This window comes from Anser cygnoides, unplaced genomic scaffold (assembly GCF_040182565.1).
Source record: "Anser cygnoides isolate HZ-2024a breed goose unplaced genomic scaffold, Taihu_goose_T2T_genome scaffold_44_1, whole genome shotgun sequence".
Lineage (NCBI taxonomy): Eukaryota > Metazoa > Chordata > Aves > Anseriformes > Anatidae > Anser > Anser cygnoides.
Window position 1 is genome coordinate 1,248,532 of NW_027103068.1, and position 10,794 is coordinate 1,259,325.

At 62.7% G+C, this 10,794-nt stretch overlaps 1 protein-coding gene across 1 annotated transcript; it reads left to right on the forward strand.

Annotated features, from left to right (window-relative positions):
* The first annotated feature begins 28 nt into the window (after positions 1-28).
* On the forward strand, positions 29-9,618 carry PRPF31 (pre-mRNA processing factor 31). Its single transcript, XM_066989471.1, is given in 15 exon segments — positions 29-86; positions 1,314-1,511; positions 2,100-2,160; positions 3,456-3,539; positions 4,626-4,723; positions 4,830-4,936; positions 5,900-6,076; positions 6,150-6,300; positions 6,385-6,474; positions 6,571-6,631; positions 6,634-6,697; positions 6,768-6,840; positions 6,935-7,063; positions 8,585-8,683; positions 9,462-9,618. Coding segments are annotated over 14 exon segments (1,512 nt in total). The 5' UTR covers positions 29-86; positions 1,314-1,322; the 3' UTR covers positions 9,591-9,618.
* The last annotated feature ends 1,176 nt before the right edge of the window (positions 9,619-10,794 follow it).

Consider the following 10,794-nt stretch of genomic DNA (forward strand, 5'->3'; position numbering starts at 1 on the left):
TGGGGGATCGAGCGCCGGAAGTGAGGTCAGAGCGGCGGCGACGCGGCCGGCGGCGGAGGGAGAGGGGAGGGGCGGCGGCACCGGGGGTAACGGGGGCTCGGGGGGTCCTGAAGGGCCCTGAAGGGCTCGGGGGGGGGCTGGAGGGGGGTTTATGGGGGCCTGGTGGGGGCGAGGGAGGCTCTGAGGGGGCCATGAAGGGACCGGGGGGGGCCGGGGTTGCTCCGGGGGGGTTGTGAGGGGCTGGGGGGGGCCTGGGGGGTCCCGAAGGGTCCCGAGGGCAGGTGGGGAGGGGGTCCCGGGTGAGGGAGACCCGGGGGGGCAGAGAGGGGCTGGGGGGGGGTCCTGAAGGGTCCTGGGGGGACAGGGAGGGTCTGGGGGGGCCTTGAGGGTCTGGGAGAGGCAGAAAGGGCCGGAGGGGGGCCCTGAGGGTCTTGGGGGGGGCCTGTGGGGGTCTGGGGGAGGCAAAAAGGGCCCGGGGGGCCTGAAGGGTCCTGTGGGGGCCCCAAAGGGATTTGGGGGTGGCCTTGAGGATCTTGGGGGGCTCTAAGGGTCTGGGGGGGGCATAAAGGTCTCTGGGGGGGGGCCCTGAGGGGTGTCTTGGGGGGGCCTTGAGGGTGTGGGGGGTCCTGGAGGGCTCTGGGGGAGGCTGTGAGGGGCTGGGGGAGGTGGAGAGGACCCCGGGGGGTGCTGAGGGTCCTGGGGGCCCTGAAGGGTCCCGGGGGGAGGGGGGCTGAGAGTCTTGGGAGGCCCCAAAGGGCTTTGGGGGAGGCTGTGAGGAGCTGGGGTCCCGGGGGGGGGGGCCTGAAGGGTCCCGGGGGGCTCAGGGGGTCCGGGGGGCCCAAAGGGCTCTGACAGGAGGCTATGAGGGTCTGGGGGAGGCGGGGGGGGCCCAAAGGGCTTCGGGGGAGGGCAGTGAGGGTTTGGGGGGGCAGGAAGGGACCAGGGGTTCCCGGGGGGGCCTGGAGGGTCCTGGGGGGCATTGAGGGTCTGGGGGGACCCAAAGGTCTTCGGGGGGGCCCTGAGGGTCCCGGGGGGGGCAATGAGGGTCTGGGGGAGTCAGAGAGGGCCCAGAGGGGTCCAGAGGGGGCCCATAGGGCTTTGGGGGGACCCCTGAGGGTTTGGGGGGGTCCTGGGGGGGCCCCAAAGTTCTTGGGGGGGGGGTGGTCCTGAGGGTCTTGGGAGGCCCCAAAGGGCTCTGGGGGGAGGCTGCGAGGGTCCGGGGGGAACACGGGAAGGGACCGGGGGGTCCTAGGGGGACCCCTGAGGGTCTGGGGAGGGGCCGTTTGTCACCCCCGTGCCCTCCCCCCCCCCAGATCGGCGCCATGTCGCTGGCGGACGAGCTGCTGGCCGACCTGGAGGAGGCGGGCGGAGGAAGAGGAGGAGGAGGAGGAAGAGGGGGGCGGGGGGGGGCCGGGGCCGAGGCCGCCATCGAGGACGTGCGCGAGGAGCCGCAGCCCGACCGGCACCGGGACTCCGTGCGCAGCATCGCCAAGCTCTGGGACAGCCGCGCGGTGAGGGGGGGGGGGCGCCCCAAAATCGGGGGGGGCACCTGGAAAAGGAGGGGGGGCACCCCCGAAAAGGGGGAGGGCGAAAGGGTGAAATGGGGGGGTGGCGACCCCAAAATGTGAGGGAGAGCCCCAAAATGGGGGGATGATGACCCCAAAGTGGGGGGGGGTAAAACGGGGATGGGGGGCACACACCAAAATGGGGGGCACCCTGAAATGGGGGAGGGTGAAATGGGGGGGGATGACAACCCCAAAAATGTGAGGGAGAGCCCCAAAATGGGGGGATGATGACCCCAAAATGGGGGGGGGTAAAACGGGAATGGGGGCTCTAAAATGGGGGGGGGGCACACACCAAAATGGGGGGGGCGAAACGGGGGGCGGCGACCCCAAAATGTGAGGGAGAGCCCCAAAATGGGGGATGACGACCCCAAAATGGGGGAGGGGGCTCCAAAACGGGGCTGGGGGGCCCCAAAATGGGTACAGGGGCCCCCAAAACAGAGGGGAGGACCCCAAAACAGGGGCAGGGGCCCCAAAACAGGGCCAGGGGACCCCAAAAGCCCCCCCCGCCCCCCCCCAAGCACGCTCTCCCCGCAGTTCGCCGAGATCATGCAGAAGATCGAGGAGTACATCGGGCGGCAGCCCAAGGCTGCCGAAGGTACGGGGACGTCCCCCAGTTCGGTCATTTTGGGGCCGTTTTTACTATTTTGGATATTTTTGGGTTTGTTCCTCTCCGTTTCAGTCGTTTTTGGGTCCGTTCCTACCAAGTTTGGTCATTTATTGCTTCGTTTCTTCCCGCTTTGGTCATTTAGGGTCATTTATTGGTCCTTTTCTTCCCATTTTGGTCATCTACTGGTCCGTTTCTACCTGTTTTGGTCATTTTCTGCTCCATTTCTCTCCATTTTGGTCATTTATTGGTCTGTTTCTACCTGTTTTGGTCATTTTTTGCTCTGTTGTTCTCCATTTTGGTCATTTTTGGGTCTGTTTTCCTACCACTTTTGGTCACTTATTGGTCTGTTTCTACCAATTCTGGTCATTTTTTGCTCCGTTTCTCCCCATTTTGGTCATTTATCGGTCTGTTTCTACCAATTTTGGTCATTTATGGGTCCGTTTCTCCCCATTTTGGTCATTTATTGGTCCGTTTCTCCTCGTTTTGGTCATTTTTTGCTCCGTTTCTCCCCGTTTTGGTCATTTTTGGGTCTGTTTCTCCCCATTTTTGTCACTTATTGGTCTGTTTCTACCAATTTTGGTCATTTTTTGCTCCGTTTCTTTCTATTTTGGTCATTTTTGGGTCCGTTTCTCCCCATTTTGGTCATTTTTGGGTCCGTTTCTCCCCATTTTGGTCATTTATTGCTCCATTTCTTCCCGTTTTGGTCACTTATTGATCCTTTTCTCCTTATTTTGGTCACTTTTTGCTCCGTTTGTACCTGTTTTGGTCACTTTTTGGTCCGTTTGTACCTGTTTTGGTCAGTTTTGGGTTTGTTTGTACCAATTATGCTCCTTTATTGGTTAGTTTCTCCCCATTTCAGTCATTTATTGCTCCGGTTTCTCCCTGTTTTGGTCACTTTTGGGTCTGTTCCTCCCCATATTTTGATGATTCTTTGCTCCGTTTCTCCATATTTTGGTCACTTCTTTGCTCTGTTTCTCCCCATTTTGGTCACTTTTTGGTCCATTTCTTTCCATTTCAGTTGCTTTTTGGTCTCTTTCTCCCTATTTCAGTTATTTTTTTGGTCCATTTTTCCTTATTACGGTCACTTTTTAGTCTGTTTCTCCCTATTTTGGTCACTTTTTGGCCCATTTCTTCTGCTTTTGGTTGTTTATCGGTCTGTTTCTCCCCGCTTTAATCCGTTTTTGGTCCAGTTTTCCCTATTTTGCCTCCCTTTCTCCCCGCTTTGGCCGGCTTTTGGCCCCCTCCTCCCCCCTTTGGCCCATTTTTGCCCCTTTTCTCCCCAGTTTTGGGGCCGGTGGAGGCAGCTCCGGAGTACAGGGTCATCGTCGACGCCAACAACCTGACGGTGGAGATCGAGAACGAGCTCAGTGAGCGCTCAGGGGGCTCTTTTGGGCTCAATTTGGGGGCTTTTGGGGACCAACAAGTGGTGCTGAGGGGTTTGGGGGGGTTTTTGGGGGCTGAGCTTTGTTGCTGAGAGGTTTTGGGGACGAGACCTGGTTCTGAGGGGTTTTGGGGGGCTTTTGGGACTGAACCTTGGTGTGAGGGTTTTGGGGGCCTTTTGGGGTCGCAGTCTTCATGCTGAGGGGATTTTGGGGGGGATTTTAGGGACCGAGTCCCAGTGCTGAGGGGTTTTGGGGGGGCTTTTGGGGCCAAGAACTGGTGCTGAGGGGTTTGGGGGGGGCTTTCTGGGGACCGAGCCCTGGTGCTGAGAGGTTTTGGGGGCCGAGACCTGGTTCTGAGGGGTTTTGGGGGGCTTTGGGGGCTGAGACCTGGTGCTGAGGGGTTTTGGGGGCCGAGACCTGGTGCCGAGGGGTTTGGGGGGCTTTTTGGGGCCGATCTTGGTGCTGAGGGGTTTTGGGGGGCTTTTGGGATTGAGAACTGATTCTGAGGGGTTTGGGGGGCTTTTGGGGGATCTGAGTCTTGGTGCTGAGGGGTTTTTGGGGGCGATTTTAGGGACCAAGCCTTAGAATGAGGGTTTTGGGGGGGCTTTTGGGGACCAAGCCCTGGTGCTGAGGGGTTTTGGGGGGCTTTTGGGGTCCGAACCTTGGTGCTGAGGGGTTTTGGGGGCCGAGACCTGGTTCTGAGGGGTTTTTTGGGGGGGGCTTTTTGGGGACTGAGACCTGGGTGCTGAGGGGTTTTGGGGGGACTTTTGGGATTGAGAACTGGTTCTGAGGGTTTTGGGGGGGGCTTTTGGGGCCGATCTTGGTGCTGAGGGGTTTGGGGGGCTTTTTCTGGGGGTCTGAGTCTTGGTGCTGAGGGGTTTTTGGGGGCGATTTTAGGGACCAAGCCTTAGAATGAGGGTTTTGAGGGGGGGGCTTTTGGGGCCGAGAACTGGTGCTGAGGGTTTTGGGGGGGGGGCTTTTGGGGGCCGGTCTTGGTGCTGAGGGTTTTGGGGGGGCTTTTGGGGGCCGATCTTGGTGCTGAGGGGTTTGGGGGGCCCCGTGTGCCCCCAGACATCATCCACAAGTTCATCCGGGACAATTACTCCAAGCGCTTCCCCGAGCTCGAATCCCTCGTCCCCAACGCCCTCGACTACATCCGCACCGTCAAGGTACCCGCGGGGGCTCTCGGGGTCCCGCGCCCCTCCCCCAGCCCCGGGGATCCCACCTGAACCCTCCCCCCCCCTCCCTTTTGGGGGTGTCCCCCCCCCCCTACAGGAGCTGGGGAACAGCCTGGACAAGTGCAAGAACAACGAGAACGTGCAGCAGATCCTCACCAACGCCACCATCATGGTGGTCAGCGTCACCGCCTCCACCACCCAGGGGTGAGCCCGGACCCCCCCCCCCCCAAAAAAAAACCCTAAATGGCCCCCCCCAGAAAAAAAAACAAACCCTGAATGACCCCCCCATAACAACACCGCCATCGTGGTGGTCAGCGTCACCGCTCTCCGCCACCCAGGGGTGAGCTGAAAACCCCCCCAAAACCTTACCGTGGGGGGGCAAACCCTAAATGACCCCCCCTCGTTAAAAATGACCCCCCCCCTCAAAAAAACACCCTAAATGACCCCCCCATTAAAAAAAAAAAAAAAGGGGCAATGCCACCATCACGGTGGTCAGTGTCTTCGCCTCCGCCACCCAGGGGGGAGCCCTGACCCCCCAAAACCCCACCACGAGGGGGGGGCAAACCCTAAACGCCCCCCCCCCATAAAAAAACAACCCTAAATGACCCCCCCCATTAAAAAAAAAAAAACCCTAAATACCACACCCCCACTAAAAAGAAACAGGCAACCCCACCATGGTGGTGGTCAGCGTCACCGCCTCCACCACCCAGGGGCGAGCCCGAAAACCCCCCCAAAACCCCCCTTACACGGGGGGGGCAGCCCCTAATGAACCTCCCCTCGTTAAAAATGACCCCCCCCCCAAGAAAAAACACCCTAAATGACCCCCCCCCCCTAAAAAAAAAGGCAACGCCACCATTGTGGTGGTCAGTGTCACCGCCTCCACTGCCCAGGGGCGAGCCCGAACCCCCCAGAACCCCCTTACACGGGGGGGCAGCCCCTAATGAACCCCCCTCGTTAAAAATGACCCCCCCACAAGAAAAAACACCCTAAATGCCCCTTCCCCCCCAAAAAAAAAAATAAAACAGGCCAACCCCACCATTGTGGTGGTCAGTGTCACCGCCTCCACTGCCCAGGGGCGAGCCTGAACCCCCCAGAACCCCCTTACACGGGGGGCAGCCCCTAATGAACCCCCCCGTTAACGATGCCCCCCCCCCGGTTAAAAACCAGGCAGCAGCTGACGGAGGAGGAGCTGGAGCGCATCGAGGAGGCGTGCGACATGGCGCTGGAGCTGAACCAGGCCAAGCACCGCATCTACGAGTACGTCGAGTCCCGCATGTCCTTCATCGCCCCCAACCTCTCCATCATCATCGGCGCCTCCACCGCCGCCAAGATCATGGGTAAGGCCCCCCCTGGCCCCCCCCCCGTGCCCCCCCCCCCCTGGATTTTTTCACACCTTTTTAACCCCCCCAAGGCATCGCCGGGGCCTCACCAACCTCTCCAAGATGCCCGCCTGCAACATCATGCTGCTGGGCGCGCAGCGCAAAACCCTCTCGGGCTTCTCCAGCACCTCGGTGCTGCCCCACACGGGTTACATCTACCACAGCGACATCGTCCAGTCCCTGCCCCCCGTAAGCCGTCACCGACCCCCCCGCCATGCCCCCCCCCACTCAAAATGACCCCCCCCCCCCCTTATTTTTTTGCCCCCCCCCCAGGATCTGCGCAGGAAGGCGGCGCGGCTCGTCTCGGCCAAGTGCACGCTCGCCGCGCGGGTCGACAGCTTCCACGAGAGCCAGGACGGCAAGGTGGGTTTTTAAAGGGGGGGGGGGCCTACGCCCCCCGGGGGGAAAAATGCCCCCCCAGCCCTTCGTGCCCCCCCAGCCCTTCGTGCCCCCCTCAAGGTCGGCTACGAGCTGAAGGAGGAGATCGAGCGCAAGTTCGACAAGTGGCAGGAGCCCCCCCCGTCAAGCAGGTGAAGCCGCTGCCGGCGCCCTTGGACGGGCAGAGGAAGAAACGGGGGGGCCGCAGGTGAGGGGGGGTCCGGGGGGGGCACGTCGTTAATTAAGAGCCGTCTTAACGAGTTTTGCCCCCCCCCCAGGTACCGCAAAATGAAGGAGCGGCTGGGGCTGACGGAGATCCGCAAGCAAGCCAACAGGATGAGCTTCGGAGAGGTGATTTTTGGGGGGGGGGGCACCTCGTTAACGGCTCCCCCACGTGTTAATTAGAGCCTCGTTAAGGACCCGCCCTAATTAACGGCCCCCCCAGATCGAGGAGGACGCCTACCAGGAGGACCTGGGCTTCAGCCTGGGCCACCTGGGCAAGGCGGGCAGCGGCCGCGTGCGGCAGACGCAGGTCAACGAGGCCACCAAGGCGCGCATCTCCAAGACCCTGCAGGTACGGGGGGGGATACAAAATGTGCCCCCCCAGGGCCGAAATGTGCCCCCCCGACCCCAAACGTGGCCCCCCAGACCCTTCCAGAGACCTCGATCCCAAAATGTGCCCCCCAGCCCCAAAACGTGCCCCTGGAGCCCCCCAAACCCTGAAATGTGCCCCCCAAAACCCCTCCTGGAGCCCCCCCAACCCCAAAATGTGCCCCTGGAGCCCCCCAAAACCCCAAAATGTGCCCCCCAGACGCCTCCTGGAGACCCTGATCCCAAAATGTGCCCCCAGCCCCTCCTGGACCCCCCAAATCCTGAAATGTGCCCCCCCATCCCAAAATGTGCCCCCCCCAACCTCAGAATGTGCCCCTGGAGCCCCCCAAAACCCCTCCTGGAGCCCCCAGACCCCAAAATGTGCCCCCAAAACCCCAAAATGTGCCCCCAGACTCTTCCTGAGCCCCCTGAACCCCAAAATGTGCCCCCCAGGGCGAAATGCCCCCCAGACCCCAAATGTGCCCCCAAAACCCCGAAATGTGCCCCCAAGACTCTTCCTGGAGCCCCCCGAACCCAAAATGTGCCCCCCAACCCCAAATGTGCCCCTGGAGCCCCCCAAACCCTGAAATGTGCCCCCAAAACCCCTCCTGGAGCCCCCCCCAGGCCCAAAATGTGCCCCCCAACCCCAAATGTGCCCCCCCAGACTCTCCTGGAGACCCTGATCCCAAAATGTGGCCCCCCAGGGCCGAAATGTGCCCCCCCGACCCCAAACGTGGCCCTCCAGACCCTTCCGGAGACCTTGATCCCAAAATGTGCCCCCCAGCCCCAAAATGTGCCCCTGGAGCCCCCCCAAACCCCAAAATGTGCCCCTGGAGCCCCCCAAAACCCCAAAATGTGCCCTCAAGACGCCTCCTGGAGCCCCCCAGCCCCTCCTGGACCCCCAAATCCTGAAATGTGCCCCCCCCCATCCCAAAATGTGCCCCCCCCAACCTCAGAATGTGCCCCTGGAGCCCCCGAAACCCCTCCTGGAGCCCCCAGATCCCAAAATGTGCCCCCCCAGACCCCAAATGTGCCCCCAGACTCTTCCTGGAGCCCCCCCAAACCCAAAATGCGCCCCCCAGACCCCAAAATGCACCCCCAGACCCCAAAATGTGCCCCCCAAACCCCAAAATGTGCCCCCAAAACCCCTCCTGGAGCCCCCCCAGGCCCAAAATGTGCCCCCCAACCCCAAATGTGCCCCCCCAGCCCCTCCTGCAGACCCCTGACCCCAAAATGTGCCCCTAAACCCCCCCAGAAGTACCCCCCATCCCAAAATGTGCCCCCCCCCCATCCCAAAATGTGCCCCCCCCCCATCCCGAAATGTGCCCCCCAGCCCCAAAACGTGCCCCCAGCCCCTCCTGGAGCCCCTCAAACCTCCCCTAGGAGCCCCCCAGCCCCCAAACCGTGCCCCCAACCCCCCCAGAAGCCCCCCAAACCCCCAAATGCCCCCCCAGCCCCCCAGGACCCCCCCCGGACCCCCCCCCCACTTTACCCCCCCCCCCAGCGCACGCTGCAGAAGCAGAGCGTGGTGTACGGCGGCAAGTCCACCATCCGCGACCGCTCCTCGGGCACCGCCTCCAGCGTCGCCTTCACCCCCCTGCAGGTGGGTTTTTTGGCTGGGGGGGGGGGGGGCAAAATTATTTTTAAAGTGGGGGGGGCTTGCGGGGGGGGTCTCAGGGGTTTTGGGGGGGTTACGCCCCCCCAGGGAGGGTCTCAGCCCATTGAAGCTCCTGTTAGAGGATTTGAGGGGGGTCCCAGCCCCATCTTGGCCTCCCCCGCAGGTGAGTGGTTTTCTTGGGGGGGGGGGGGGTCCCCAAATTTATTTTTTAAAGTGGGGGGGGTCCCGGGTGGGGGCTTGGGGGGGGTCTCGGGGGTTTTGGGGGGGGTCACAGCCCCCCAGAGAGGGTCTCCCCCCATCGATGCTCCTGCTGGGGGGTCCCAGCCCAATCTTTTGGCCTCCCCCCCCCCGCAGGTGAGTGTTTTTTTTGTGGGAGGGGTCCCAAAATTTATTTTTTAAGGTGGGGGGGTCCCGGAGGGGGGGGGTTGGGGGGGTCAGCCCCCGGGGGGGGTCTCACCCCATTGATGCTCATGCATTCGGAGCAGAGGGGGGTCCCAGCCCAATTTTTTTGGCCTCCCCCTGCAGGTGAGTTTTTTTTTTTGGGGGGGGGCCCAAAATTTATTTTTTAAGGTGGGGGGGTCCCAGGGAGGGGGTTGGGGGGGGTCACAGCCCCCCGGGGGGGGGTCTCACCCCATCGACGCTCCTGCAGGGGGAGCGAAGGGGGTATCGCGGCCCAATTTTTTGCCCCCCCCCCCCTAATTTTTTGCCCCCGGTAATTTTGGACCCCCCCCCCCCCCCAATATTTTTCTGCCCCCCCCCGCAGGGCCTGGAGATCGTGAACCCGCAGGCGGCCGAGAAGAAGGTGGCGGAGGCCAACCAGAAATACTTCTCCAGCATGGCCGAGTTCCTCAAGGTCAAGAGCGAGAAGGGGGGGCTGCTCGGCTCCTCCTGACCCCCCCCCGCAGAGAAACCCCCCCTTCGTGCCCCCCCTCCTTTGTGCTCCCCCCCCATTTTGTTCCCTCCCCCCCCCGTGTCCTCATTTCAATATTTGGTGTTTTTTTTTATTGCCGTCGGTGAGTTTTGTTGGGGGGGCGCTTTTTTTTTTGGGGGGGAGCACATATTTGGGGGGGCACTTAATTGGGAGGGGTCTGGAGCCTGGTGGGGGGGCACTTATTGGGGGGGCACTTACTGGGGGGGCTGGAGCTTGCTTGGGGGGAAACCTAATTGGGGTGGTACTTAATTGGGGGGGTTCTGGAGCCTGTTTTGGGTGGGGGGACTTATGGGGGGGCATTTATTGGAGGGGGCTGGAGCCTGTTTGGGGGGGGGCACCGGGGGGGTCTGGAGCCTGTTATGGGGGGTGGGGATGCTTATTTGGGGAGGGGGGGCACTTGTTGGGGGGGCCTGGAGCCTATTTTTGGGGGGGTGGGCACTTATTGGGGGTGGGCTGGAGCCTGTTTGGGGGGGCACTTATTTGGGGGGGCACAGAGCCTGGTGGGGGGGGGGGGGCACTTATTGGGTGGGGGCACTGGGGGGGGGGTCTGGAGCCTGTTTTGGGGGGGGGGGCAGTTACTGGGGGGGTCTGGAGCTTAGTGGGGGGGGCAGGGGGGGGCCTGGAACCTGGTTTTGGGGGGGGTGCACTTGGGGGGGCTGGAGCTTTTTTGGGGGGGGTCCCCTTTTGGGGGGGGGGCTGCCATGGGGGGGGGGGCGTCTGGAGCCTGTACTGGGGGGGGGGCACGGGGGGGGGGGGGGCAGCTCGATTTTCTTGGGGGGGGGAATAGGGGGGCTGGGGCCTGTTTTGGGGGGGGGCATCCCCTGGGGGGGGGGCTGGAGCCTGTTTTTTGGGGGGGGGGGGGGCGCTTATGGGGGGGTGTGGGGCCTCTTTTGGGGCCCCCTCGCCTCCTGGGGGGGGGTTTGGGGGGGTCCTGAAGACCCCCCCCCCCCCCGAGGAGGGGGCCCCCCCCCCCCCCCCCCGGCCTTCCCCCGCAGCCCGCCTGGCCCCGCCCCTCCAGCCCGCATGGCCACGCCCCCCGAGGGGGCGGGCCCTTTCGCCCGCTCGCCCTCCTGATAGGCCGTCCCTTCTTTGATTGGCACCCTTGCCACGCCCCCTTCCGTGCGGCCCGCCGCCATTGGTTCTCCCGCCCGACGCTTCAGCCTAT